We start from the raw sequence: 26,207 nt of genomic DNA on the forward strand, positions 1-26,207 counted from the left end.
TAACAGGACAAAGAGTACAGTCACACATCACACAAGGTGGTTATGGAATGGATAAAGCAGACTAACATTAAGCTTTTGTAACAGCCTTCCCAAAGTCCTGGCCTAAATCATACGAAGAATATGTGGACTGTGTTAAAACGCCAGATAAACTAGATTCAAACTGATTCTGCCAGAAGCTTGTTAATGGCTACGAAAAGTTAAGGACATTTAACCCATAATTAGATGTTTGACACCCAAAACATTAAAAATGTGTATACCATTTTTTCCCTATTTTTAGGGAAAAAATTCAGTTTAAAGAAATCACTGAAATCTCAATATTTATATTTATGTTCATGATGAGTGACTGTAAACTTCCAACCACAACTGTATCATTCGTTCACATCGGAATTTGCTTCACAGGTTTTTCACAAGCAGACAATCTCAGTGGTGCTCTGGGGCTGCTTTGCTTTCTCTGGCACTGGAAACCTGCAACGTGTGGAGTGCAAGATCAGTCAAGTATAAGGAAATCTTAGGAGACCAAGCATACCTCAAGTCCACCAAGGCTCCGTGTCAGAAGGAGTCCTGGAAGGTGGCTGGCACAGTTGTTTGACTTGGACCCCATAGAAAATCTTCGGTGAGATTTGAAGGAAGTCTTTGGAGAACTATTTAGGGAAGATTCATTTCAAACCCATTTATAGTGTACAGAGGCACAAATCTGTCCAAATCTATATATAATTTTATATCGCTATTATCTAGCTATATACACATTACATATATTTTGGACCCCATTTAGATTAATTCTGCCCATTTTGTTGTAAATTTGTTTGTTTACATTTTATCAGAATTTCACAAAGGACCAGTAGAAATGCTTTAAAATGGCTTGAGGCGCAGGCATCTGGTGTGGTATGGTGTGGCACTGGGGACCCAGTGCTTTCCTCCGGAAATGTATTGCTTTTGTTGGGAGTAACTGACTCCGCTGTCCATGGAATGTTGTCTAATAGATTTTTGAGCACTGCTGTGAGGATTGTATTGTATTTAGTGACAAGCATGTTAGTGAAGACAGGATGCTGGAAGATCACCACCATACCTCAGCCCCAAAGTGCTGGATGGAGCACAATCTTTCCAGATTTCCACTGCACCACAGCTCAGAGCTGGTGGGGCTTTATACCCCTCTAGCCTACTCCTGGCATTAGGCATAGAACCAATACGTTCATGTTTATCTGCTCCAGAGAGTCCTATTCTACTACTGTACTATAATTACAGACTGTAGGTCTATCCATTTCTCTGCATATTTTCATTTGGGTGGTGGATCATTCTCAGCACTGCAGTGACATGGTGGTAGCATGTTGTGTGATGCACTGGTAGTAGATGAGACAGCAGTGCTGCTAGAATCTTTATACACCTCAGGGTTACTGCTGGACTGAGAATAGTCCACCAACCAGAACTATCCAACCAACAGCATCCTGTGGGCACTGATGACAGACTAGAAGATGACCAAGACAGCAACAGTGAAGTAACAGATGAGCTTCTGTCTTTGACTTTATATCTGCAAGATGGACCAAATAGGTAGGAGTGTCTAATAGAGTGGACAGTGAGTGGACAGTGTTTATAAACGCCAACAGCACTGCTGTGTATGATCCACTTGTACCAGCACAACACACACTAACACACCACCACCATGTCAGTGCTACTGCAGTGCTGCTCTGTGGTGGTCCAGTGGGGTCCTGACCATTGAAGAACAGGGTGAAAGAAGGTTTACATATGCAGAGAAACAGATGGACTACAGTCTGTCATTATATAACTCCTGTAATTACAGGTGTAATTACAAGTGGATCTGATTGGCCAGTTCAATTATATTCTGATATGACTGTGTGTGTATGTGTGTGTGTGTGTGTGTGTGTATCCTAATCCAGTTGCCCACACGTTAGATGGTGCCCTCAAAAAATATACTTTCATCTAATTCAGTACTTTTTACCCATATTTACCACAATGTAACATTCTTTTATAAAATGTTGTAATTAACATTATGAAAGTCCAAGAACCAAAAATAAACAGTAATTTCAATAAAAGATGATCTATGAACTCGCTGCCCTTTGCTTGAAAAATATCCAAATGCAACAAACTTCAGCCTCTGATAGGTCAGAGGCTTACACCACTTACAAGAAACAGCCATGATTCCAATATAGCAGAATGGCTTTACAAAGTGTCCCACTTTTTCTAGCATTTTAAGCAAACATGGTTTTGGCTAATAGAATAAATTATTATAAACTGCTGCACTGTTTTTCATTGTTAAAGCAATCATACTTTCTAAAAACAAACCGTTTTCCTCCAGTTTTCAAACATTCTAATGTATAAAAACAGAAACCAAATACTTCGCCTTCTACTTTTTGTTGAATTGGATTTATTAAAAAGACAAAAAACAAACAACAACAACAGATAACCAAACCTTTCTTTCATTCCAACATGATAAAAGAGCAGAATGGGCTACACCAGGTCTAGTCTAACACTCAATTTCATTGGAATAAATGGCTTTGAGTGCGGCAAACTGACTTCCAGCATTGCTCTTTATTTAGAATGGAGGATGCCAAACTTGTCAGACATCATGCTGCCCTCTGGTGGTCATTTCTCTATCAACGAGTCCAGCTGCTCTTGCAGGGAGGCCAGCTGTTGGAGCAAGAAATGAGAGGTGATTGATGGCTAGCAGTGGCGCTGTAATTGTGGACTAAGTGGAGGGTGATTAATGAGACTTCCAACAGTGTTAGCTTTTTTGTCTATGTAACAGTTCAAGCATAAACAAACACCATAGAGGCTGGTGTAGGGCAGAGATCAGGGTTTCAGTGAACACAAAATACAGTTGTTTAACTCAACTGGCAATACCTCAAGAAAATTAAGCTTGACTGCAGCACATTAGTACTGGCTAAATATGATGAACAGAGAGAGAGAGAGAGAACATAAGTTTTTAAAAATAAAAAAATAAAAACTTACCTGTTCCATCTCTCGTTCCTCCTGATCGATAATGTCGTTCAGCAGCGTCTGGAAGCGATTCTGAAGGAGAGAGTGAAGGCCACAGAAAGACGAATAAAGCCAGAGGTTGATAGATTGAGAAAAAAAAACGCAGAGACAGACATCAAATTCGGATGCCAGTTTCTGGTTTTGATGTAAGCTATCTGCGTGTGCCAGGGCCCCTTTGTACTCAGTTCTGTCTGACGGTTGTTACAAGCTGCAGTGAAAGGGCCATTCTGATGAGCATGACCTTTCCCTGTCCCTTCTGATTGCAATAGTTGAGGACTGAGTCAGCCGGTGTCATGTACGAGCCAGAGTCAAAATGACACTGCGAAACCACACACATCCCACCATGTTTCACAGCCTCTTAAGTTCTCCCAAAGGAGCTGTTGGCAGAGTAGTGAGTTTTCATGCTTTGTGCGAGTTATGCAGAAAAGGCTGATGGCAAAAATGCAATATTTATGCTTTGAGAAAAAGGGTGAAAAAAGATGGCTCCAATTTTATTCAAACTAGTTTAAAAGGTTACACTTCACATAAAATCTCTAAATTTTCCAAGCAGGGCATGAGAATGAGCGCTTGCCACTGGAGTGCATCAGTCTACTTGCCTGTATCACTATGTTCACTGTGCTGTTTGTGAAAACCTCACCTTTAGAGCCTGATTCTCCACTTTCATGATCAAATCCTCCTGCTGCTTCTTGCGAGCGCGCGTCTCCTGCAGCTTGGCTTTGATGCTGTTGATCTGCACCTGGTATTCCATTACTGTGGACAAACAGGCAGGGTTTTAGAAGAAGTGTCAGAATCTCTCCAAAGAGACATCCCACTCAAACAGCTCTACGGCCACTCTGATCTGCTCAACACAAACATAATTTGGGCTTTCTAAATCTTGAAGAGCTCATTAACGGTTGCTGATGAACACACCAGGAAAAAACGCCTGCAGCCATCAGGAGAATATTCAGCTGACGGCATGCGAATATGACAGACAGTCTTGACATTTTCATTGTAATTCCCATCCATCAATCTTTTCAAGGTTGTTTTCCCCCCTTTCTTCCAGAATACAGATGTGACATAACTACATATGTGCTTTATATTGGTGCAAATACCGGGAAACTGTGAAGGAAAATGGCTCAAGGGGCCCTTCAACATTATTAAAAACCCCACACTTCATTCCTAAGCAGGCATATAAGCTAATCTAAAACTGACAAAACTGGTGAAATATGGAAAGTGAGACTTTATGTGCTTGCTGGCAGTGAAATATGAAATGACTACAGATGGCGTTAGAGCGGAGCTTCGAGCAGTGTGGCTGATGGAGCTCCTCTTTGACTCGGAGTGTTTGAGTGTGATGGTGTGTGATGTGTGCCAGCGGTGGAGCAGAGAGCTGTCAGAGTGCTGTCAGGTGTCCAGCTGGACGGATGGTGACTGAAGGGGAACGGACCTGCCAGTCACTGCTGGGTGAAGTGCCCTAACAGCCGTGCACTATAGGCGTCTGACCCAAATACAGCTGCCTGCTCATCAGCCAAATCATTAGAGTAGGTCAGTAAGGTTCGGCATGGCCCCAGATAGCGTACTATAATGGAGTCTGCACCACTAATGAAAACTGCGTTAACCATCAAATCATCATCACACATGCATCTGATATTAAGCTACTCATATTGACTTCTGACACTTATGACAATTAGGTCACAAAAATAATTTAAAAAAAGCTGTTGAAAGTAAGCTGTTGAAAAAGTACCTCCTGAATAAGCAATGTACAATACAGTTGTAAAAAATGTGATTAAAAAATGACTAGCTGTGCATCAATCAGAAAAAAATGATTTTATCCATATCCCAAAAACATTATTCAAGATAATGAAATCATAGACAAATCAAAGACAGTCAATGCCACTTAATGCAGCGTGGTTACTCATTTGAACTACCACAAAAAGGTTTTAGTTAAATGGAGTGTAATTTGATCATAACAGTAAATGTGACATTTTGAAAGATACTCTGTGCCTGAAAGGGTTACAGTCTATTTGAATGTTTGTTGGACAGGCATAATTTTTTTTTATACAGAATGAAGTCTGTATCTGGTGCACTGTGAGCTTTGGATTTTAGATCTGACTTATTTTAATAACACATTAACATTGTGTTCATCTTAACTTCAAAAATCTCAGGACTGATGATGTGCCTACCAATCTGGTTGTTTCTGTCATTTTCATCCCTTCCTCCATCAGACTCGTTGAGCTTCTCATTGAGCTGACCGACCATGTCATCTTCTGTGTCCACAATGTTGAGGTCTTCGTCTTCATGGCGATCACCTTCATCTTCCTCATCCTCACTGCTACTGCTGATGTCGTTGAAAATCTCCCGGAGCTCATCATGTGGGACTGGGCAGGAGATAAAGAAGAGGAGAAAACACAACCTTACTTTGAATATATGCAGCTTTAGAAAACTTTTGATTGAGTCCACATGCACATGTCAAAGCAGTCATCTTTAATTGAACATTACACATTGATCTAAAATTAACTTAAAGTCAGTTTATTTACTCACAACAAACTGGTGCCCACATTCACAAGAACAATTCAGAAAGCTAAAGGTGACTGGTAGCCTAGCGGTAAGATTCATTAGCCAGTAACCAGAAGGTGGTATTTTCTAATCCTAGGACTGACTGGATACCTGGGTTTGTGTCCATAACCCTTAAAAAAAGCATGTTACTGTTTTGTGCGTGTAATTTACCTGAGGAACCATGACCCTTGTGTCCTGAGGCTCCAGGTGAGGAGTCCAGATTGGAGAGAGATAAATTATTATCTGCTTCTTTGGACTCATCCTCAGCAATCACCTCCCATCCTAACAGCCAAGTCAAGGTAAAAGACCTATGTACATAAACGCTGATGCTGGCCCTCCAAAGAGAACTCCTGCAAGTACTTTAAAGCTAAAATCCACAGTATAACCCTGACATCTGGTGGCAAGACTGTGCATCACACTTTTATCATCTGAAACCACTGCAATGTAAATAATCTTTGCAGAGGGGATCACTGCTGCAGGGGATAAGGACGATGGAATGGTATAAACAAATGAAATACACATGTGATTAGATTTAGCCATGACAGCTATAAACTTGTGGAAATAAAGTCAAAAAGTGTTAACAGGACTTAAAAGGATACGGACACTAACAGCCTCAGCGTCGGTGCTCAGGAGCCTCTTTACCTCTTTCTCCACATCAGGAGACTCAATGTACTGCCAGATAAAACAGATTAGAGTTCAGCTGCAGTGAATATGCTCTCTAAACAGCATACATGCATACATATACATATAAATAGTAAAGAACTAAAAGCAACAGCTGGCTGCATGCCAGAGAGCACATTAGCGATTAAAAGAGGGAACCAAATCAATAGCTACATTCACCTTAAAGGTGATTTATTCAAAAGGGAGAGTAGGTACTTCCCTCTATCTTGCTCACTGTCACTTCCATCAAACCACCTTGTAAAATTGCTTGCGTGCATAGCTCAGGGACAAATGAAGACGGAAGGCTTTATTTATATGTAAATTGTAGTTTTTGCACCAACCCATTTTCTCTTTCTCTGCTTGAGAAATGTAAATTTGAACAGGACCCAGGAAAGACTGCAGAATCATCAGAACAAAAGCAGGGGTTCTAAGACACGAAATGGGAAAAATGCGCAAGGGAGAAATGAAACGAGGTTACCTTCTTCTTTGCTGTCTTTCTGAATCGCCTCTTTCTGGTGTTCTTTAGAGGGCAGGTAACTGCAGAGAGATGCATAATTGGATATTAAATGAGTTCAATCCATCACTGACAGGTGATGCTTCAGCCTCTTGGCTTCTGATGTGCTAGCACTCTCTAGAGCAACTACACAACCTTTTTAATCAGAACAAACCAGTACAGGCAGTACAGGGAAGGAAAGACTTACTGCCGTGGTTCCAGATGAACTTCTTGTCTTTGTCCTTGTCCTTCTTCTTGCTTTTGGAATCTGTAGTGCCAGTGGGTTCCTCTAGAGGGGGATAAAGGTCTCCATCGAGAGTGCAGACTAACATCTACCCACAGGGGATACAGAAAAGCGCTTACACTAATTAAGCCTGCCGGACATATCCTGCCATAAATAACTAATCTTTTGCATGCTTGCAATTCCTTATTTAAATCATTAGACACACAATACTGGGAGGCACGGAGGGGTGGGATTAATAGCTTTAGCTTATCCATGTCAAGACATTGCCTGAACTACTTTACAAGCTTTCCCCTTAAGGGTTCCTGATGTTACCTGACAGATGTCAGCAGTCTTATAAAAGGTCTTCTTGTCAACTGTTTTTAATGACTCCAGGATACAGGGCAAATCCACCAGCTTACAAGCCAAAGGGACACGATCCACTCGGACAATCCCATGCCGACCATCAGCTAGATATAAGGACATCATTATTTAAAAAGTTAGCATTACAAAGTATGACAAAATTACAAAGGTAGTATTACTGACAATATTAATAAATGGCTACAGATATATGTGTAGTAAACGATATATAGAGCAACAACAAATGATCACACTAAACACATCTAAAGGTTAAAATAACAAATCTTAAAAAGTTTTCAAAATGACTAAATGATTTCTCATTAATGTTCACTGCTAAATTACTGAGGTCAACGTTTTAAATACAAATCTGCAAATAAAGTTCAGTCTCATACATTTGATGACATAATTCTGTCATATTTGTCTTCACCTAAACCATGTTTGATTGTGTGCACCTACCATGCAACTCTATAGTGAGTCTGTCTTTAAGATTCATGCTGCCAGACTGGGCAATCTGTCTCACAGTGGAGGCATACTCCTGAAGATAGAAGCATTTAGTCAGTGTTTGTGTAATGGCTTGTGTCAGATGTTCAGTTTATTACACAGAGCAGGTCAAAAGTGATATGGCTAAAAGTTGAACCCTGATTACATTTACATTTATTGCATTTAGCTGACGCTCTTATCCAGAGCGACTTCCAGGGTTACTTATATTACAGAGGTGGGTCAGTGTAGCGTTAGGAGTCTTGCCCAAGGACTCTTATTGGTGTAGCGCAGCGTAGTCACCCAGACCGGGAATCGAACCCCAGTCTCCCACATGGTGTGGTAGCTCAGTGGTATCTGTTGCACCACACCAACCACACATTAATTAACTCTCTTAAGTGTAGGGATTAACTAAAACCAGATTTCTGTTCTGCTACCAAAACCTAATTCATAAATAATAAAGAGATAAGTACCAATCCTAACTCGAAAATATTTTTACTGGTACAACCTTTTCCCCACATTTTAACGATGATTAATGATGAAAAAAAAAAAGAAACAAAGAAGAAACAAGTAAGAAAGTACAATAATACTAAGCTTGAATTTCAGCACAATAAAATGTCTACATACTTCAATATAGTTTTAAAGTACGAAAAAAGGGGGGGGGGTATATACAGTGGGGAAAAAAAGTATTTAGTCAGTCACCAGTTGTGCAAGTTCTCCCACTTAAAAAGATGAGAAAGGCCTGTAATTGACATTATAGGTAGACCTCAACTATGAGAGAAATATGAGAAAAAAAATCTGAAAATCACATTGTCTGATTTTTAAAGAATTGACTTGCTAATAAAGTATTTGGTCACCTACAAACAAGCAAGATTTCTGGCTGTCACAGACCTGTAACAACTTTTTTAAGAGGCTTCTCTGTCCTGCACTAATGAGTGGAGGACAGAGAAGCCTCTTAAAGAAGTTGTTACAGGTCTGTGACAGCCAGAAATCTTGCTGTATTAATGGCACCTGTTTGAACTCGTTAACAGTATAAAAGACACCTGCTCACAACCTCAAACAGTCACACTCCAAACTCCACTATGGTGAAGACCAAAGAGCTGTCGAAGGACACCAGAAACAAAATTGACCTGCACCAGGCTGGGATGACTGAATCTGCAATAGGCAAGCAGCTTGGTGTGAAGAAATCTACTGTGGGAGCAATAATCAGAAAATGGGAGACCTACAAGACCACTGCTAATCTCCCTCGATCAGGGGCTCCACGCAAGATCTCAGCCCGTGGGGTCAAAATGATCACAAGAACGATGAGCAAAAATCCCAGAACCACACGGGGGGACCTAGTGAATGACCTGCAGAAAGCTGGGACCAACGTTACAAAGGCTACCGTCAGTAACACACTACGCCGCCAGGGACTCCGATCTTGCAGTGCCAGACGTGTTCCCCTGCTTAAGCCAGTACATATCCGGGCGCGTCTGAAGTTTGCTAGAGAGCATTTGGATGTTCCGGAAGAGTATTGGGAGAATGTCTTATGGTCAGATGAAACCAAAGTAGAACTATTTGGTACAAACACAACTCGTTGTGTTTGGAGGAGAGTGAATGCTGAGTTGCCTCCAAAGAACACCATACCAACTGTGAAGCATGGGGGTGGCAACATCATGCTTTGGGGCTGTTTCTCTGCAAAGGGACTAGGACGACTGGTCCGTGTACATAAAAGAATGAATGGGGCCATGTATTGTGAGATTTTGAGTGCAAACCTCCTTCCGTCAGCAAGGGCATTGAAGATGAAACGTGGCTGTGTCTTTCAGCATGACAATGATCCCAAGCACACTGCCAGGGCAACAAAGGAGTGGCTTCAAAGAAGCATTTCAAGGTCCTGGAGTGGCCTAGCCAGTCTCCAGATCTCAATGCCATAGAAAACCTTTGGAGGGAGTTGAAAGTCCGTGTTGCCCACCGACAGCCCCAAAACATCACTGCTCTAGAGGAGATCTGCATGGAGGAATGGGTCAACATACCAGCAACGGTGTGCCTACCTTGTGAAGACTTACAGAAAATGTTTGACCTCTGTCATTGCCAACAAATGATATATAACAAAGTATTGAGATGAACTTTTGTTATTGACCAAATACTTATTTTCCACCATTATTTGCAAAAAAATTCTTTAAAAATCAGACAATGTGATTTTCAGAATTTTTTTTTCTCATTTTGTCTCTTATAGTTGAGGTCTACCTATAATACAGTAATACCTAATTATAGGCCTCTCTCATTTTTTTTTTAAGTGGGAGAACTTGCACAATTGGTGACTGACTAAATACTTTCCCCACTGTACACACACACACACTGTTGTGTCTGGTTTGTAAAACGGCAGTTACTCAACAGACACTTTCAGAACAAATGCTAACCTGAGGAAGCCGCAGAACAAACTGGCTCTCCAGCTCATGAGGGGCATCCTCTTTGCTTTTGGAACCAACTTTTCCAACTGCAAAACATCAAAATGTGTTTGTACAGTTTACACATACAGACTCAATTAAAACTCTTTCTACAGGAAGCTAACAGGAGATACAGGATGATGGTAAACAAAAAAAAAAAACAAAAAAAACCCAAAAAACCCAGTAATAACAGTAATATCAGAAAGTGAGTAGGGCCAGGCTTTGCTTTTACAACCTTCAGTACATCTTGAGTGTGGTCAAGCCCTGTCTTTAATGTAACACTGGACCATTCTTCAATTCATCCAGAACATCTAACAAACACTGGACTCAGACGGTCACCCATCTTACCTCAGTCAATAGATGCCAAAGTCGTCATCTAAAGCTACTTTTTAGATTTTACTTAGTGTTAACTATTTAGTAAAACTATAAATAAGCTGGATTTAATTGTTCACGCTAAACTGGAACCTACGTATCTGCAGGACATCCTACTTTGTAGCACTTTCAAACTAGACAGCAGTGCACTGAAGTAATACCACATACTGTACTGAGGTAAAAGTACAGTACAGTTTACCCAAGTAGATGGTTACTCAAAACTGCTGCCCCACAATTCAGCTATTGGGAGAAGTTTATTATTGTTATTACAGAGTAAAATTAGCTATAATGCATTTCTAAACCATACTGATTTGTCTGCACCAGACTGCTCTTCAATCTGTTAGATAGTTACATATGGAGAAAGTTCCATTCTGGAAAACAGGAACATCATGAGGGAACAGCTGATCCTTAGATAAGAGCACTCAGACAAAATACTGACATGGCTTTCTAGACCATTCTGAACACCATGTTTAACAGCTGGGCAGAAGGTACACTATACAGTGTTCAGGTAACTTAGCTTTGTTTGATGATATAAAATGGCTGCCATACACGTAGAGATGCAAATTTAGGTAAAAAAAATAATAAAGTGGTTTCTTAATTTTTTTTTTCCAGAGCTGTAAACATGAACCTCCTGGCACTCCTGCCATCTAATGCCAGACATGGGCTAGAGGGTTAAACACAGGACTTTGTAAAATAAGAAATCTGGTCAGAATCCGACGAGAGTATGGAACAATGGCTCAATTGAACTGTGTTTTCTGGAATGATGGAGCTCCATCCAAAACTTTTGAGATGAATTGGGAATGAGGTGGGGTGGTGACCCTCCAATATCCTGACCTCACTAATGTTGTTCATTGAATGCAATCAAATCATCGAAGCTATTGTTAAAAAAAATCTAGTAGAAAGCCTTTCCCAGGCAGTAAACAGTTACTTCAGCAAAGGCAGGACCACTTTGGGCCACATAGTGTGTCTACTGACTTTCTCCAAGCACAATCACATTACACCATATTACATTCCTCTGCTAGTTTGCAAGTGAGGGGGTGTTAGTTTTAAAATCCAAAAACAAATTTAGTTCTGTGGTCATTTTGATGTTCAAAGTTTATTACTTGAGGAGATTTTAATACAAGCCTATAAACTGCACACTGAATACATACTACAGTACAACTAAAATAGTAAATCCTTAATACTGCATTCAACAAACATCCAAGAAAATAACAACTAACCCGGCTCAATATGGTATTTCCAGTATTCTGCACAGCTTCTAAGGGGTTTACCTCTGTCTGAGGGGTCTGTACCTCATAAGGTTTTGTTAACATTCTATGGGTACACGTATTAACACAGTACAAAACAGCTGTTTCAAACAGATTACACCTGTTTAAGACCACGAAATTCACAAGTAAGTGACATTTAAAACGTCTCCAATCATTGTGCAGTAACTACAAATAATGCAGACGCTTACCTTTTGCTTTAGATGTCATCTTGATTTTGTTAGCTATAATGATGTAGGGAATATTAGATGATGACGAGACCCTCTCCCTGAAAGGGAAAAAAAACAACATAGCCCCATGTTCTGTAGATTTCACTGTAACTTTTGAAATCTGTCAGTTTACAAGCAGACAGCCAACAAATCCAAGCAAAGTGACAGAATACAGCATGTATTTATTACAAATGCGTAACATTCAAACGACAGAATCCAACTAAACATTAGCTAGATACATTAGCTAGCTAACTATTAACAGCGCTGTAGATCAGAGTCGGTGTAGGCTAGCTATCAGGCTAACAACATCAACATGCTAACTAGTTAGCTAGCTAGCTAGACAACATGCTAGCTAAATATCCAGACCGTGTGTATAATAATTCGATGTTGTACAGAAAACTGTACCGCAATATCATTCTCACCTACACGAAAACTCTGTAGTATTAGGAAAATATAAAAGCCTGTTAAATGCAATTTAAAATGTCTTAGGTTCCATTGCTGGATATTCAGCTACCTATAGCAAGCACTACTGATGTGAACAGAGGCACTGCTTCTTCTTTTTCCGTGTCGCACTTAGTCGTGCATATCGCCACCTACCGAAAACAGCGCCACTAGCAGTGTGGATCATCCTGCTCGAGCGAAGCTACGTGAGATAGCTAACGATAAAAAAATCAATGCTAATACTAGCTAACTGAATTGTGCCCGTAGCGTTTTCTTCTCAGTAACATCTTTGTTGTTGTGTTGTTGCACCAATACTTTACCCCAATTCACCCCAGTTACTATACTTGACCCCAATTTACCCCAGTTATTATACTGCCATCTAGTGTTACAGGTGTAACGATACTCGATACGCTCTTCCTTTCTTCGTTTTGGTGAAGTCCATCTGTGCGCGTCATATGAAATATCAATAGTGGAATCACAGCTTCCAGACTTTCACTTGAAATCCGAAAAAAGTTACAAGGATGAGCCTTTTTATTAGATTGTATTTTTTTTTTAAAGCAGTCAGTAGAGGGCGTATCGGATGAACTGCCGTAATACTGCTAAATAAATAATTCGGGGTTTCAGTTTTATCACGTATACACACGTATAAATTATAATTATAACGTGTATATGGTGCACAGAGTAATCAGCTCAGAGCCTACTAGCCATTTCTTTTTTATTTATTCATTATCAATGCGACTTTACTAAAATGTGCCCTAGCCTGAGGTAAGCTAGCTAGCTTAGTTACATTGCTGCACGCTGTTTACCCTCCTTGGTCAGGAATATTTTTCTTTTTCCGTGAGACACACAAACGTACCAACACATACAACCTGTCTAAGGATGTAAGAATTAGGGAGAGTTTGCATCAATGTAAGACGTAATGGCGGCTCGCTGTATAAGCTCCCATATGGTCTAGCGGTTAGGATTCCTGGTTTTCACCCAGGCGGCCCGGGTTCGACTCCCGGTATGGGAATGAATGTTTTCTTTCTCGTTCTTCTGTTAGATATAGTGTGGGCTTTAAACTGTTGGTTAGAACGAAACATCCAGTTTTAATACGTAAAATAATTATGGGGCGGGATTTTCCTTAATACTTAAACTGGACGAACTGAAACTATGGGTGGAGCAATGTGTTTTTGGAGTACTTCAACGGAGTAGTGAAATCTTATGATGAAACACGCCTGGTTAGTTTCCAAACTAAAGAACACTGTTGGCTACAATGTAACATCGCGCGTAGAATAGCATATATGTGCGATGAAAAGTGGTGGGCAAAGTAGTCTCTTTTTAAGATTTTTGGAGAATTTATCGTGTCATTTTTATTCAGAGCCTGCTACATGAAGTTTAGGCTATGCGTGGAATACCGAATCCTTCTCCCTGAGAGAATGTTGACCAATCAGTTTCGAGGGAAAATGTGACTGCTAGGAATTCCCCACACGCCGCCTTCCAGTTCCAGCGAAAACAGTGGGACCTTACGGCAGACACGAGACACCAACACAGCCTGGAAACTGCACAGGCTGACACGGTCTGTGAGAAGCTAAATGAGCGAACTAATTTAGCTCTGAGAAGACGTTTCCCAGAGCAGACGAGGGATAAAATACCCAGTGGAGAATGTCAGACTTCATTGGAGTAGTTTTATTAAAGTGGACATCGCATACCCATCACTAGCAGGCGATACTTGAACCAAAAACATTCAACTCTGTACAAGAACTAGCATCAATAATACGGTAAGTTGTTCCCTCTTAACTCCCAAAATGAGTTAAAATTGCTCCTTTATTCTTAAATACTCACGATCGCCAATGCTACAACATTGGGAAAGCGTAAGGCTCGTGGTTCAGCAACCGAAGGCGTTTTTTAGAGGGGACTGTGAATAAACCTAGTAGTTTTATATTAGTTTCTGTTTCTCTTTTTTGTATTTCAAAATCTATAAAGGTGCCCTTTTGCAGGCTAAGACCAGACCGTTCTTCGAATTTCTGCCACATGGCCACGTTTAATAAAGCACTAAGTTAAATACTTAGCACTGTTGTCTTCTCAGTGACTGCGCTTTTAGTCACAGCAGCCCCTCAGGCTGAAATGACCCACTATTACCACCATACCATAACTGTGCGCTTAGCAGTACCAACATGATGAAGAGCATGTGACTCACTGAGCCGTTCAGTGTGTGGGTCCGTTGTCTCAGTCCCACAGAACAGCCTTTAGGAGACAGTAGTGGGGGGTGGGGAGCTTCACAGTTCCATCAGCACCACCCATCTAGTTGGTCACTGTTTAGTATGTGCTTGTTATAAACATTTGTTAAAGGAGATCAGTTTCAGTAGAACTGTATTTACCTTTCTGTTTGACCTTTCTTGATTTGCCTTCTGTTGCTACTTGAGTTGCAATACTGTGTGAAAAAATGCTGGTTAATCTACTTCATTCATATATATATATATATATATATATATATATATATATATATATATATATATATATAGGTGATGAGAGTCTGGTCAATGAACTACAGAGAGCAGTTTGAATGTTGTAAGTGCGTTGATGCTCAGCCCATCTGCTAACTGTCCAAATGTTTGCCAGATGTTTACATTTTTTGGGCTCGGATGCTGGCCTTTTGGGACATGCAAGATGAAGTATCTTATTTGGCTCGCCGTAGGGAGGAGCTGAAACAGGAATGTTTTATGCCGTCTTGCGATGGGAGTTTTTGGTATTACTCAGCATGGCCTGTCTAGAAAGCATATCAGCTGGTTCTGATGGAGCCCTCCCATTACTGCACATCCCCCCCTCCTCTACATCCCAGCGGCCCTCAGATAGCTGGAAATTTCAGTCTTCTGAAACCAATTATCCTCAGTAAAGAGGCTCTAAATATACCCTCAGCGGTGTAGTTGCTCTATAACCCAATGCAAGCTGCGTCTTTTTCTTGGGGAAAAAAGTGCCCTCAGTGAATTTACCCCCTTAGTCTTGCTGTGGTACTTTGTGTGCCTTCAGAGTCATGTGCAGTGACCCTGTCCCGCCTTTGAACTGCACTGCCAGAGGGACTTATCTGCACAAAAGAACTCTGAGGGACTGGTCGTCTTTCATTAGAGCTGGAGCAGGGTTATGATGAGAATGGGAGGCTTCTGTCAATAAGGCAACTGGAATTCCCTTGTACTCGGCCTGGTACGCGTGACCATGATATCACCGTCAGCGAAGAGCAAATGGAGGAGGGTTGGCGGACAATAGAAGACCCTGACTCACCACACGCACTCTGCTCTGCCTGTTCTCAGCAGTGTAGCCTTGGCCTGATGGTTTGGAAAATCGCATAAGATATGAGCTAATGGCCTCGCTATTGATTTGTCTGCTCATTTAAAGACATTTGTCTTTATAAACTCTCCATCCAGGAACTGCATCACCAGGGTACCAGCAACATGAGATGACGTGCCCTCACAGACCCACAACACTTGGGATATATGTCTGGAGTCTGTTAGAAAGAGGGGGTTTTATGGGGCATGGTCTCACTACTTTAGTTCTGAGGTGTTGTGAAGGGCATGTACAGTAGTAGCCATTGAATAAGGAAAGTATTACCATGCCATCCTGAGCCCTTTATAGTGTGAGATGGACCAAACTAAGGTAAGACTATAACTTCCACAAGGTGGCATTGTGCATATATAACCCAATGGTTTGTCATGTGAATGAAACATGAAAGAGGATGTGACAATATTTGTCATCTTTCAGTGTTGCATCATTTTAAAGGTGAAGAGGATCACTGTGTATTAGCAGTAAGTTAGCAGTAAGTTTTTCCACTCTGTGTTTTTTCTCAACATGTGCTATTGATTAAATAAAAGTGCAGTGTTAGTGACATACAAAACTCAGTTGTTCTATTTCTGTAAAAAGAAAGTTCCATGTTGATTCTTACTTTTGTATGGGTAAGTATGGGAACTTTTGTGTAGTTGCTAGTTTCTTGGTGTCAGCACGTGGAGGTTTGTCACTTGAATTCTAGTGAGGCTGTAGATCACAATACAACCTCGCTGATTAAGAAAATTCCCCTTGTAACCCCATGTATTTTGCAGTTCACCTGCTATTGTGATAGGAATTTGCCACAGGTGGAGCTTGTCATCAGCTGTGTCATATCAAATACTCAAACAAGTGACTTAAAAGCGGCTTTGCAACCGGTTCCCTGGTGCAACAGGTGGCACACTAGCTTTTGCCCACATTAAATGTCACTCTGAACTGAGCATTGCTCTTTCTTATTCTGCTTAATGTTACGTATTTGAGCAGGCCCTGCTCACTTGTAGACATTAGCTTTGTGTCAGTAACAGATATTGAATTTCATGATAACATTTTTTTTGCTTTACTGTTATTTAATAATTTGTACAATCATTCTAGTAAATGGTTAGTTGCTATATAGTTAGTAGTTATATGGTTATTGTATAAACATCAGCATGTATAAATCATTGAGATGTTACTAATAATTAATATTTATAGTAATAAGACATAAGTAAGAAATTCAGAGTGTTTTGATGACTGCTCTGGAAAACATTATGGACTTCACAGTTCACAGTGCTGGAGTGCTAAACACCTGTGCTAAAAAAAACCCTGACCAAAAGTCATTACATAAATGATTTTGAAAACTCTGCCTGAAGCCTGAGACATTGTTTTGCCATGGTTTTGTGGTAGGCTTGTGGCATATTTTTAAAGATGTATGGCAGAGAGATGCATTCAGGGCGTTGTAAGGTCAAATACTAAAAACTGTTAAAATACTACAAAATGACTGATAATGGGTACTAAATAAAATGGCTAGATTTGTGTTTTAGACATTGTAACTACTGGTTCCTGTCACTGCAAACAAATCCCGCTCTGAAGGACATCTTAACTATTGAAGTTGAAAAACCGATAGAACTTCCCTTTAGTTATATCCTATATAAACAGGCCATCACAAACTAATTAACTACCCACATTTGAATTTGGCAGGCACTTGGAAAGATTCTAACAGAAAATTCAAATTTTTTGACAGTGCAAAATGGACAGGCTAGTCCAGAAGAGAGGTGTCAATGCAGAAATCTGGCCATATTTTAATTATTATTTAATTTATAATCCTAACTGGTAATTATATGCCAGATATCTGCATGGTAAGGCTCTGTACCTTAGCTGAACATTCATAACAAAATTTGGATCTTGACAATATTGTTGCAATTGCAATGATTCTGCTGATCGTTCGTCTAAACGCGCATTATCATCCAAGCTTAGTAGACGTGTGACAATATTCAATAATAATTTTTCAGCACACACAATACTTATATTGTTAACTATATTTAAATAGGTTAGGTAATTATCCTGATAAACTCATTTGTTGTTGGGTTTGGTTTTCTGAAACATACTGCAAAAGGTAGCATTTTGCTCAGGATTTCTCTAAGATATTATTTAAAGATGTGAATGCTGTGTTGCTTTTTGCAAAAACAGGCTGAGGATGGTGTATACATATCAAGTGAGTAGTGACCAGCCACATGCCTCCTTGTTAGGTACATGATGGACCAGTTTTATCAGAGGCATTGTAGCTTTCAAGACTTTTCTACTCAGCCTTGACTTGCTTTGTTGTGACTGATGGGCTCAAATGCTGTTTTTGTAGCAGATACATTTTCTAACTGATGGCTAATGTGATGGAAGGAAATGTGCTCTTCACCCAAGTGTCTGTTAACCACATAGGCCTAAAAGCTTCACAAGAGTAAAAGAACATTGTAATAGGCCTAGGCGGCACACACCCCTTTGAACCCTAGGTTTATTATTTAGTTATTAATCCTCATGCAGAGACTGTTGTGAATGGTAACCATAATCTTTTGTAATTAAGCATATTATGTGGAGTACTCCATGGTTCTATTTTAGGGCCTATAAAAGTGATGATAATTGTGACAGTAATGTAGTTATGAAAGTGAAGAAGTGTGGGCTACAGGGTCTATAATATATAGGGGTTAGAACCTAATTATTCAGACACATTCCCAGCTCTTTACTTGCTACATGTGTGTAGCAAGTAAATTGTGTAAAAATAAATACTGGTTTACAACAAATTGTGGTCTTTGGGAAAGCATATTTTTTCTCATAACGTACAATTCCATCAAACATTTATAATCATTTACATTTATTTATTTATAAATTATAATTCTAGTATACAAATATAATTAGTTAATCCTAATTCAGTCAATTTAGCAGACCGTGGAAACCTTTGACAAGGCCAGTTATGAATTACATGTTGTGCTAACGAAATGTTAACAGTGTATCACCCGCCATATGCTAGGCTTGCTAGGTCAGTTTAGATAGCAAAGGTTTGTTTGCCTGCGCATGTAAGCCAGCAACATTAAACAATACCATAAATAACCCCCCATTATAAAATGTTACATAATGACTTTAAACTAGGCAATTTATCTAAAAAAAGACCCATGATCATGTCAGATGGAGCAAATGCTTTGGGGCATATTTAGTGCTTAGATGATCCCTTAAGGAGGCTCTTGAGATTTATCTATTTAGCTGACTTAAGCTTAAGGGTATGGGCTAATTTGTAAAACGTGACAGAATTGTAAGTCACTGTTTCAGTGTAAGTGTAAATCAGCTTGTAAGCTCTCTGTCCCCCGACCATGTACAAAATGTGAAAACAGTTTATTTATTTAGTTAGTTTTTTTCTGCACATTATAATAATGGCTTGTACCACCCTCAGGCCTGGTAAATTATTTAAATAGATCGATCCATTAGGTTTTCATCTTGCCTAATGCTCTCCAGTGCTTGTAGCATCGCGGAGGTGACTGACAGTTTAGGCCAGGCTCCATAACATGCTCTCTGTTTTATATCTAAGCAAAGGTCATAAGTGTTAACAATGGCCTTGTCTGAGTTAAACAAGACATGTGAGCGATGAAAAAGCCAGTTATGTAGGCTAAACAGTGTCAAATGTCACTAGCTTTAACACTACCTTTGTACAGAGCTTTGAGAGCTGATACAGTATAGAACAACTATGTGATGTGAACCGGTTGGAATGTTGGCCTTCCTTTTTTTGTTTAATGTTTAATGGCTTTAATTTTGTGAGGGGTGGAGCAGTGTCCTTTTCGCGAGTTGCATATTTGCCTATCTTTAAGTTATCTTTAATCTCTAATTTTTTTTGTAATCCCCCTTGCAGCTTTAAGTAGTCGTGTTCTTTCCTAAACAAAACTGTTCCTCAGACCTTCTCCTTATCTGCACCTGTGTGCCAGTGTAAAGGAATGGCTAAGAATGTAACATGATAACATGGAGGTTTGAGCAGAACACTAGATCACCTATACAGAGCCAATGGTTCATAATTCAGCAGGGCCTGATTCAATTCCACTGCTCTTTCTCTCTCTCTCTCTCTCTCTTTCTCTTTGTGTTACTTTCTGTCTCTCCAGCTGTCTCTCTCTTAGTGTGCATACACTTTTTACAGCCATGCAGTACACAACCCAGAACAACAAAATAGGGGTGCACTGATATGGGAGTGAGGTTCATATGTTCAGTGCTGACATATGGCTTCATGTATGTACAGTATCTGTTGATACACATGAATGTTTTTCTGTAGGGTTACAGATGCTGTAAATTATTATATTCAAATATTTCTCAAACCCTTCTGTGTAAAGGGTTTAAACTGTGTGTGTGTGTGTGTCTGAGGAGAACTATTTAAAGCCATTTAACCATGTACTTGATGTACAGGTTCTTTACCAATGTTAAGGTTCTTTAGACTCACACATCTGCACTACAAACATGGTTCTTTATGGAAACAAATGTTCTTCTATGCCATTGCCAAGGTTCTATACCAAATTTTGCATTGCATTGCATTGCGTGAAGGTTCTTCACACTGACTGACACATCTCATTTACAAAAGTGTTTCTCCAAAAAACACCTTTTGAAAAGTTTTCATTTAAAGCATTGAGCATACACAGAGGGAGTGCCTTTGTTTACCTGTCCAAAGCCATAGTCCGTTTATCACACTAGTGAGCCATAGAGGCAGTGACTCAGCACCTTTCCGCAGTTTCCATCGAACCACCACTTACACGTGCTTTTGTGACGACAATCAAGCTGCATTCCTATACTCTACTTACTGTTACCTCATCCCACCATGATTGTTAACCTAAGTTGACTCTTTTAAAGGGAAATGAAATTTACAAATGAAAATATGTAAAAAAAAAACAAACAAACAAACAAAAAAAACCCCAAATAAACTAGAGTTTCCAAAACTGGGTCTCATAAACACATTAAATAAAAAATGAATCTCCTATGCCAGGGTTAAGTCTGTCCACTGTCAACGTTTTATATAACCTAGCAGTTAGCTAACCCTTTGATAGTTAGTGAAGTCAACCAGAGGATAAAATTGAACCTCTCTCTCAGGACTGAAGCTAGCCAGCTTTAACGCTGAACACTAATCCCAAAGGAAATTATCCTGTGAAACATTAATGACATACTCAGGGACTTCAGCGACAAAGTCTTCACACTTGTCATGTTCACCTGTGCTCTAATGCCATAATTTGTACAAATTGTCATGTCTGCATGTCTTGACGTCATCATCATTTTAGCTGACCTTCTTGCCATCTCGGAGGGTTTAATTAAAACAGTTTGCTGCCCTTTGCTCCTGTCCCTTTGGTGTGACCCACGAGAGCTGCTATCAACCATGCTGGTACAGAATGAGCGCTGTCCTCAGCTCCTAATGGCTCATAAAACAGTAAGCACCTGACCTCAGACCCTAACAAACATGTCCCACCTTGGATAGAGTCTTGTCTGATGAGTGGATGAGTTGTCTGAAGATTCTGTCTACCTTTGGGCCTTTTTCTAACCCACTTTCTCTCAATGACATAATAACAAATAACCCCAGACTGTTAAGTTCTTGGGTAATGATACAGCTACCTTAAATATAGCTTTACGTTCATACCACAAACGGTAGATTACGTGTCTGTGCCAGCATAGTCAGCTTGCTTAAGAAGAACTTAAGATGACCTCAGCATTTTCGGGTTAAAAAAAACATTCAGTTTCCAAAAGTCAGGCCACAGTTATGTTTTTTTTTTTAGTATCTGACAGTAAGCCGTTTGAGGTAAATTTGCTAAAAGCTGAAGGAGATTCACTCCGGATGTGGGCCACACCAGCGAGCTGGAGTGTGTTTTAATAGGGTTTCCGGGTTGCAAACGGGACCTTTTTGTGGAATCATTCTGTTGAGCTTGGACTCTAGCTCAGCTCTAATAATTGAGAGCGAGTTTGTTTTATTTTTAGTTTGTAAAGGAAAGGTGTGTCTTTGCACTTAGTCAGCGGGAGCACATGATCAAGGCTTTTCTGCATGAGGGCCGCTGAACTCTCACCACACGCTCTTAGAGAGAAAGAGAGATGGGTTTGTATAAATCTTCATCAGGTTTAGTCAATAGATTCATTTTTCTGCTGAATGAAATAGCAGACCTTGGAGAACCCTTGTCTTCAAACAAAACACAAATCAGAGTAAAGGTCTTCTTGAAACCTTATGATGTCTTTGAAATGTGTGGCATTTTCTGCACTTAGCATTTTCTCCTTCCTAAATTAGTTCTACAAGATACAGTAATGTTCCAGTGGATCCACATATGAGCTAAGGATTCATTATTCTACTGAAGTCACTTTTTCTCTGGAGCAGTTTCTCTGGAGATTTGCAATGGACAGCTTGAGAAATGTTTGCTAGGCCGGTGGGAATGCTTATATTTCATAAAAAGGCTTGATTTTTAAATCAGTGTTTTCAGTATTAAATAATATTGAGTTATTAGTGTTGTCAGATTTGAATCCAGTTTGTTATTATAAGCATAATAATCTGCTGATTTTTGAATAAATATATCTGGTTCCATTAAGCAATCCTGATTAAAGGTTTGAGGAACTCAAACTCACACCTTAGCTGATATAAGAGGAGTTTTTGATTGTCCCTAGTAGGGTTGCAGCAGTATACCATTGTAGGGAATATCATGGTATGAAAATTTGTGTATTGGAAGCAAAAGGCAGGTGAAAACAGATTCCTACCAAGTTTAAAAATTAAACAATTAGTTGACTAATGGAGAAAATAATCAGCAGACTAATCCATAATGACAACAATCCTCAGATGGAAACAAAATAGTTTGAAAGAGCTTCATCTCACTAGTTGTATTAATTTATTTTCAAAAGACATTTTACCTCTGCTCAATAAATTGTTTCATCAATAGTAAAAAAAATGTGTCTAACCAAAAACACTTGTTTACATTCCTTTAGTGTGTAATAATAATAATAATAATAATAATAATAATAATAATAATAATAATGATAAAAATAATAAGATCATAGATAAGATCATCAGCAATGTATATTGTTTGGAGTGACAATGTTAGACTCTCTAAAGAGCTGGCACCTATGCATGATGATAAATATAGAAGTAAACAGTATATCCTAGTCATGCTTGAGTGTTATGTAGAAAAAGGCTTCTTCCTTACAAACTGAGTATAAAAGTGAAAATGAAGTTTCTGGCTAATCTAGCTGTCATATTTTCACACTCATTACATACATCATTTGGTTTAATAATGTACACATAATGTACTTGGTTTATAATATTGTGCATTGCCCCTCTGAACATCAGTGAGTTTGTTGTTTGTTAGGGCTACTCCAGAACCACCACTTTGTTCTGGGTCAACCTGGCCTTGTATTTTGGATTGGTGTATTCTGAGACTCTACTGCTGACATGATCTGCTGCATTTATGTTGCCTTCCGCTTTTAGGGTTCTGTACTACTGGAGCACTTATAGTTTGATCCATCAGATGAACAGTGACTTGATTTTGGTCATTTCACCTCAGTGGATTTAAAATGGAGCAGATAAGACATGACAGAAGTGTAGACTTTACTTTAACACAAATGTTGTATGAACCTTTTAGGAATTTTACATAGTTCCTTTATTTTCACAGGTGCAAAAATAAGCAGGTTTATGACCAGGTGTTCTCCAATTATCTCATGACAGATTAAGGTGATAAAAGGTCTGTATGTGATCGCAAGCCTTGAATTTACATTTGGTAGTCATTCATGGCTATCCCATGCGGTCTGAAATGTATCGATGAAAGTAAAGAAGGCTGAAAAAGCAAAACAAAACTTTCAAAGAAACATCAGAAATTTTAGCACTCATCCAAATCAGTACTTAAAAGGAAGGAGTGCACTGCAACAACAGCAAAATGCCTGGAAAACCATGAAAGACAAATATTGAAGGTGGTAGTGAGGTTATCTAACTGTTCACTTGCTGCCTAATGTATCATATCCCTTACCAGGTTCCAACTTAACTTGACTTCACTTTATGTATATGTATAGTTTTCAGATTTCAAAACAGTGATTTGGGCCAGTGATTGGGCATTTAGCATGACCAATATCATGAACAGACAAAAAGTAAAAAAAGGCAAAAATGGAGATAACAGCTTGGCAAGTTTTTTGTAGTATTCCTAAAAACCAAAAAAAAGAGTAAATACCAATCTCTTGATCATATTTTGTCCTTTTCTGAGGCAGGTATTTACCTGAAAACTTGTTTTGGGCTGTGTCTAGCATTCTCTATGCAATACATAATGTGCTTAATCTGGCTGAGTCATTGTGCTTCGGCAGCATTTGAAAAAACACAGCCATCAGATTGCAGGTTGCCTAAGATGTTTGATGGTCTTTACTGCACAATTGCTCTTAAGTGTCTTTAAGTAGCCACTATTAAAGGCAGGTAAACATCAGTAAGCCCAACATGGAAGGTTGCTGGAGTGTGCAGACACTAAATTACTGTTCATCCTCTGTGTGTTTCTGTTTCTTTGCCTAGAGGGGATCTAGACTATTTACACTCAAATGCAGTATCTTGCCTCAAACACGCAGTTGTGATGCATCTCAGTTCTTCTTACTAAAGCCACGCCACAGACCCCTAACTTCCTGTTTGTCAGCTGGATTGTCTCAGATAAAGATGACTGACAAGCAAGTGCTGTGCACACACACAGAGCAATGTGCGTGTGTTCTGCCACACGAGCATGCATGCGCACAACAAAATACAAATACAACTTACAAGTGTGCGCAAACAAACAAATGTGAACAGGTACGTTCATGGACAGAAATACAGACACCGGGGAAAGAGTGATCGGACGGGCAGAAAACTGACATTAATTGGCTCTCCGGGCCTCTTCAGCTGAAAGGCTGCAGGTGTGTGCATCACAAGGGAAACATGAGAGTGAAGCACAGAGGCCTGTCACGAGTTAGACTTTGAAATATTGCCACCTAGTATCCAACCTGAAGCAGGTGGCAGTTAAGTCTGTACAATTGCTCCTATGTGTATTTAGGTAGCCTCTATTACCCTGTAGTAAGTAGGGCCTGACAGATATGAACATATATTTACATATATTTCTATTTTCTTTTTAAATTTAGGATTTTCAGTTTTCTACTGTCACAATTCTTAAATTCAGAATCTCAGTGTTAAAACATATAAATATTGTAGCATTGGTTACAGATTTACCTATAAGTCTTTGTCTGTTGGTTTCTATGCATTACCTTATTATTTATTTATATATTAGTTTTGTTGATTAAAATGTTTGATTTGTGTTGTACCATGTTACTCTAATGATGAAGTTTAGGTTTACATGTCTTTGTTACACTTTTTTGTGTAAAAATTGATTAGTTCTATCTGTACTTCTGCAAACATCTGGGTGGATCATTTTGGGTTCCCATTGGCCCAAAAAAGATTTTTGTCATTGGAAGGTGATGGTTTGAATTCAAATCAAACGTTTGTTGATACAGTTGAAGACTGTAAAATGTTCAAATTGGCCCATATTATTATAACTTATATAAAAGTCTGAACCTATCTTTTTAAAATATATTTAGAATGACATTTGAACTCCCCTATCACTAGCAAAGCCTCTAACACAAGGACACATGTGAAGCCAATCACCTCCTCTTTTTTCAAAATGCTGCTGGTGCAGCTTTGCTGGGTAGCCAACAGCTCCCCAGCTAACAGATACCTGTGCTGACCAACATCACACTAGGAGTAATGTGGGGAGAAAGTGGCAACAACTCACCCCTGAAAGAACAAGGCCAATTGTGGTCTTACAAGCTCTGGCTCCGGCAAGCAGCATGACCCAGGATTTAAAGCAGCGACCCCCAGATCATAGTGGCAGCGCCTTAGTCCACTGGACCACTCACTGGACCACTCTGGATTCTCATCAAACAGAAAGCCTGCTTTATGGAAGAAACTGTGAACCTCTGAGACCACTCCATTGGTTTTTACCTAATGTGCTACCTGTTCTAGTTAGACTACTAAATGAGATCATGGTCATGAAGTTATGATGTCATGAGTTAAAAGTTGAAAAGCTTTAATGCTCCAGATACCCTCTGAGTCATTTTAAAGTCAGTTCCTGAAATAAAACCTGTCTCTTGAACTGCCCCATATGCACAGCTCAGTTCCTTACTTTCAGAACAACATAATTTACATACTAGTTTCATAGTTACTGAAGAATTCAGATTTGTTACTAAATAAGGAATTTAATGAGTAAGATCAGTCCAAACTGAATAAGCCCAAGATTCATTGGGCTAAAAGCAAGTGATCTACAAGCTAAACTCATGCTGAACACTCACGCCTAGCAGAAACAAGTCTTTCACCTTTCTTCATTGCTGGAGGGGCAGCCTGGCTCTTACTTTGTCCCGCTCTCCCCTCCCCCACTGTAGTACCCAGCCTATCGAAACCACCACCGGAGCTCACCTGAATGGATTTGCATTTAGGGCCAGCCCCCACTGCTGATTGGC

General features: G+C 39.6%; 2 protein-coding genes and 1 non-coding gene across 6 annotated transcripts in view; 2 read left to right on the top strand and 1 right to left on the bottom strand.

The window, feature by feature from the left end:
- Positions 1 to 2,357: 2,357 nt before the first annotated feature.
- Positions 2,358 to 26,182, bottom strand: taf7 (TAF7 RNA polymerase II, TATA box binding protein (TBP)-associated factor). 4 transcript variants are annotated; one of them, XM_072663113.1, is made up of 13 exons: positions 26,164 to 26,182; positions 11,988 to 12,064; positions 10,133 to 10,209; positions 7,713 to 7,791; positions 7,233 to 7,366; positions 6,885 to 7,008; positions 6,662 to 6,720; positions 6,123 to 6,195; positions 5,695 to 5,805; positions 5,151 to 5,345; positions 3,629 to 3,741; positions 2,965 to 3,024; positions 2,358 to 2,643 (listed from the first exon to the last, which is right to left on the bottom strand). In XM_072663113.1, the coding sequence occupies exons 2-13, from the start codon at positions 12,004 to 12,006 to the stop codon at positions 2,599 to 2,601; spliced, it is 1,089 nt and encodes a 362-aa protein (XP_072519214.1). In that variant the 5' UTR covers positions 12,007 to 12,064; positions 26,164 to 26,182; the 3' UTR covers positions 2,358 to 2,598. The 4 variants fall into 4 exon arrangements, with proteins under 4 accessions (XP_072519214.1, XP_072519213.1, XP_072519212.1 ...); XM_072663112.1 differs by lacking the exon at positions 26,164 to 26,182 and adding an exon at positions 12,432 to 12,561; XM_072663111.1 differs by lacking the exon at positions 26,164 to 26,182 and adding an exon at positions 12,428 to 12,561.
- trnae-uuc (transfer RNA glutamic acid (anticodon UUC)) lies at positions 13,387 to 13,458 on the top strand. Its single transcript has one exon. It is a non-coding gene; the product is annotated as a tRNA-Glu (tRNA).
- The window catches only part of elf1 (E74-like ETS transcription factor 1), a 48,213-nt gene continuing 35,949 nt past the window's right edge, over positions 13,944 to 26,207 (top strand). Inside the window, exon 1 of the mRNA XM_072663110.1 lies at positions 13,944 to 14,206. The gene's annotated coding sequence lies outside the window, so the exon portion shown is untranslated. The remainder of the gene's footprint in view (positions 14,207 to 26,207) is intronic.

The sequence above is a fragment of the Salminus brasiliensis genome, chromosome 19, assembly GCF_030463535.1.
Source record: "Salminus brasiliensis chromosome 19, fSalBra1.hap2, whole genome shotgun sequence".
In the NCBI taxonomy this organism is placed as follows: Eukaryota; Metazoa; Chordata; class Actinopteri; order Characiformes; family Bryconidae; genus Salminus; species Salminus brasiliensis.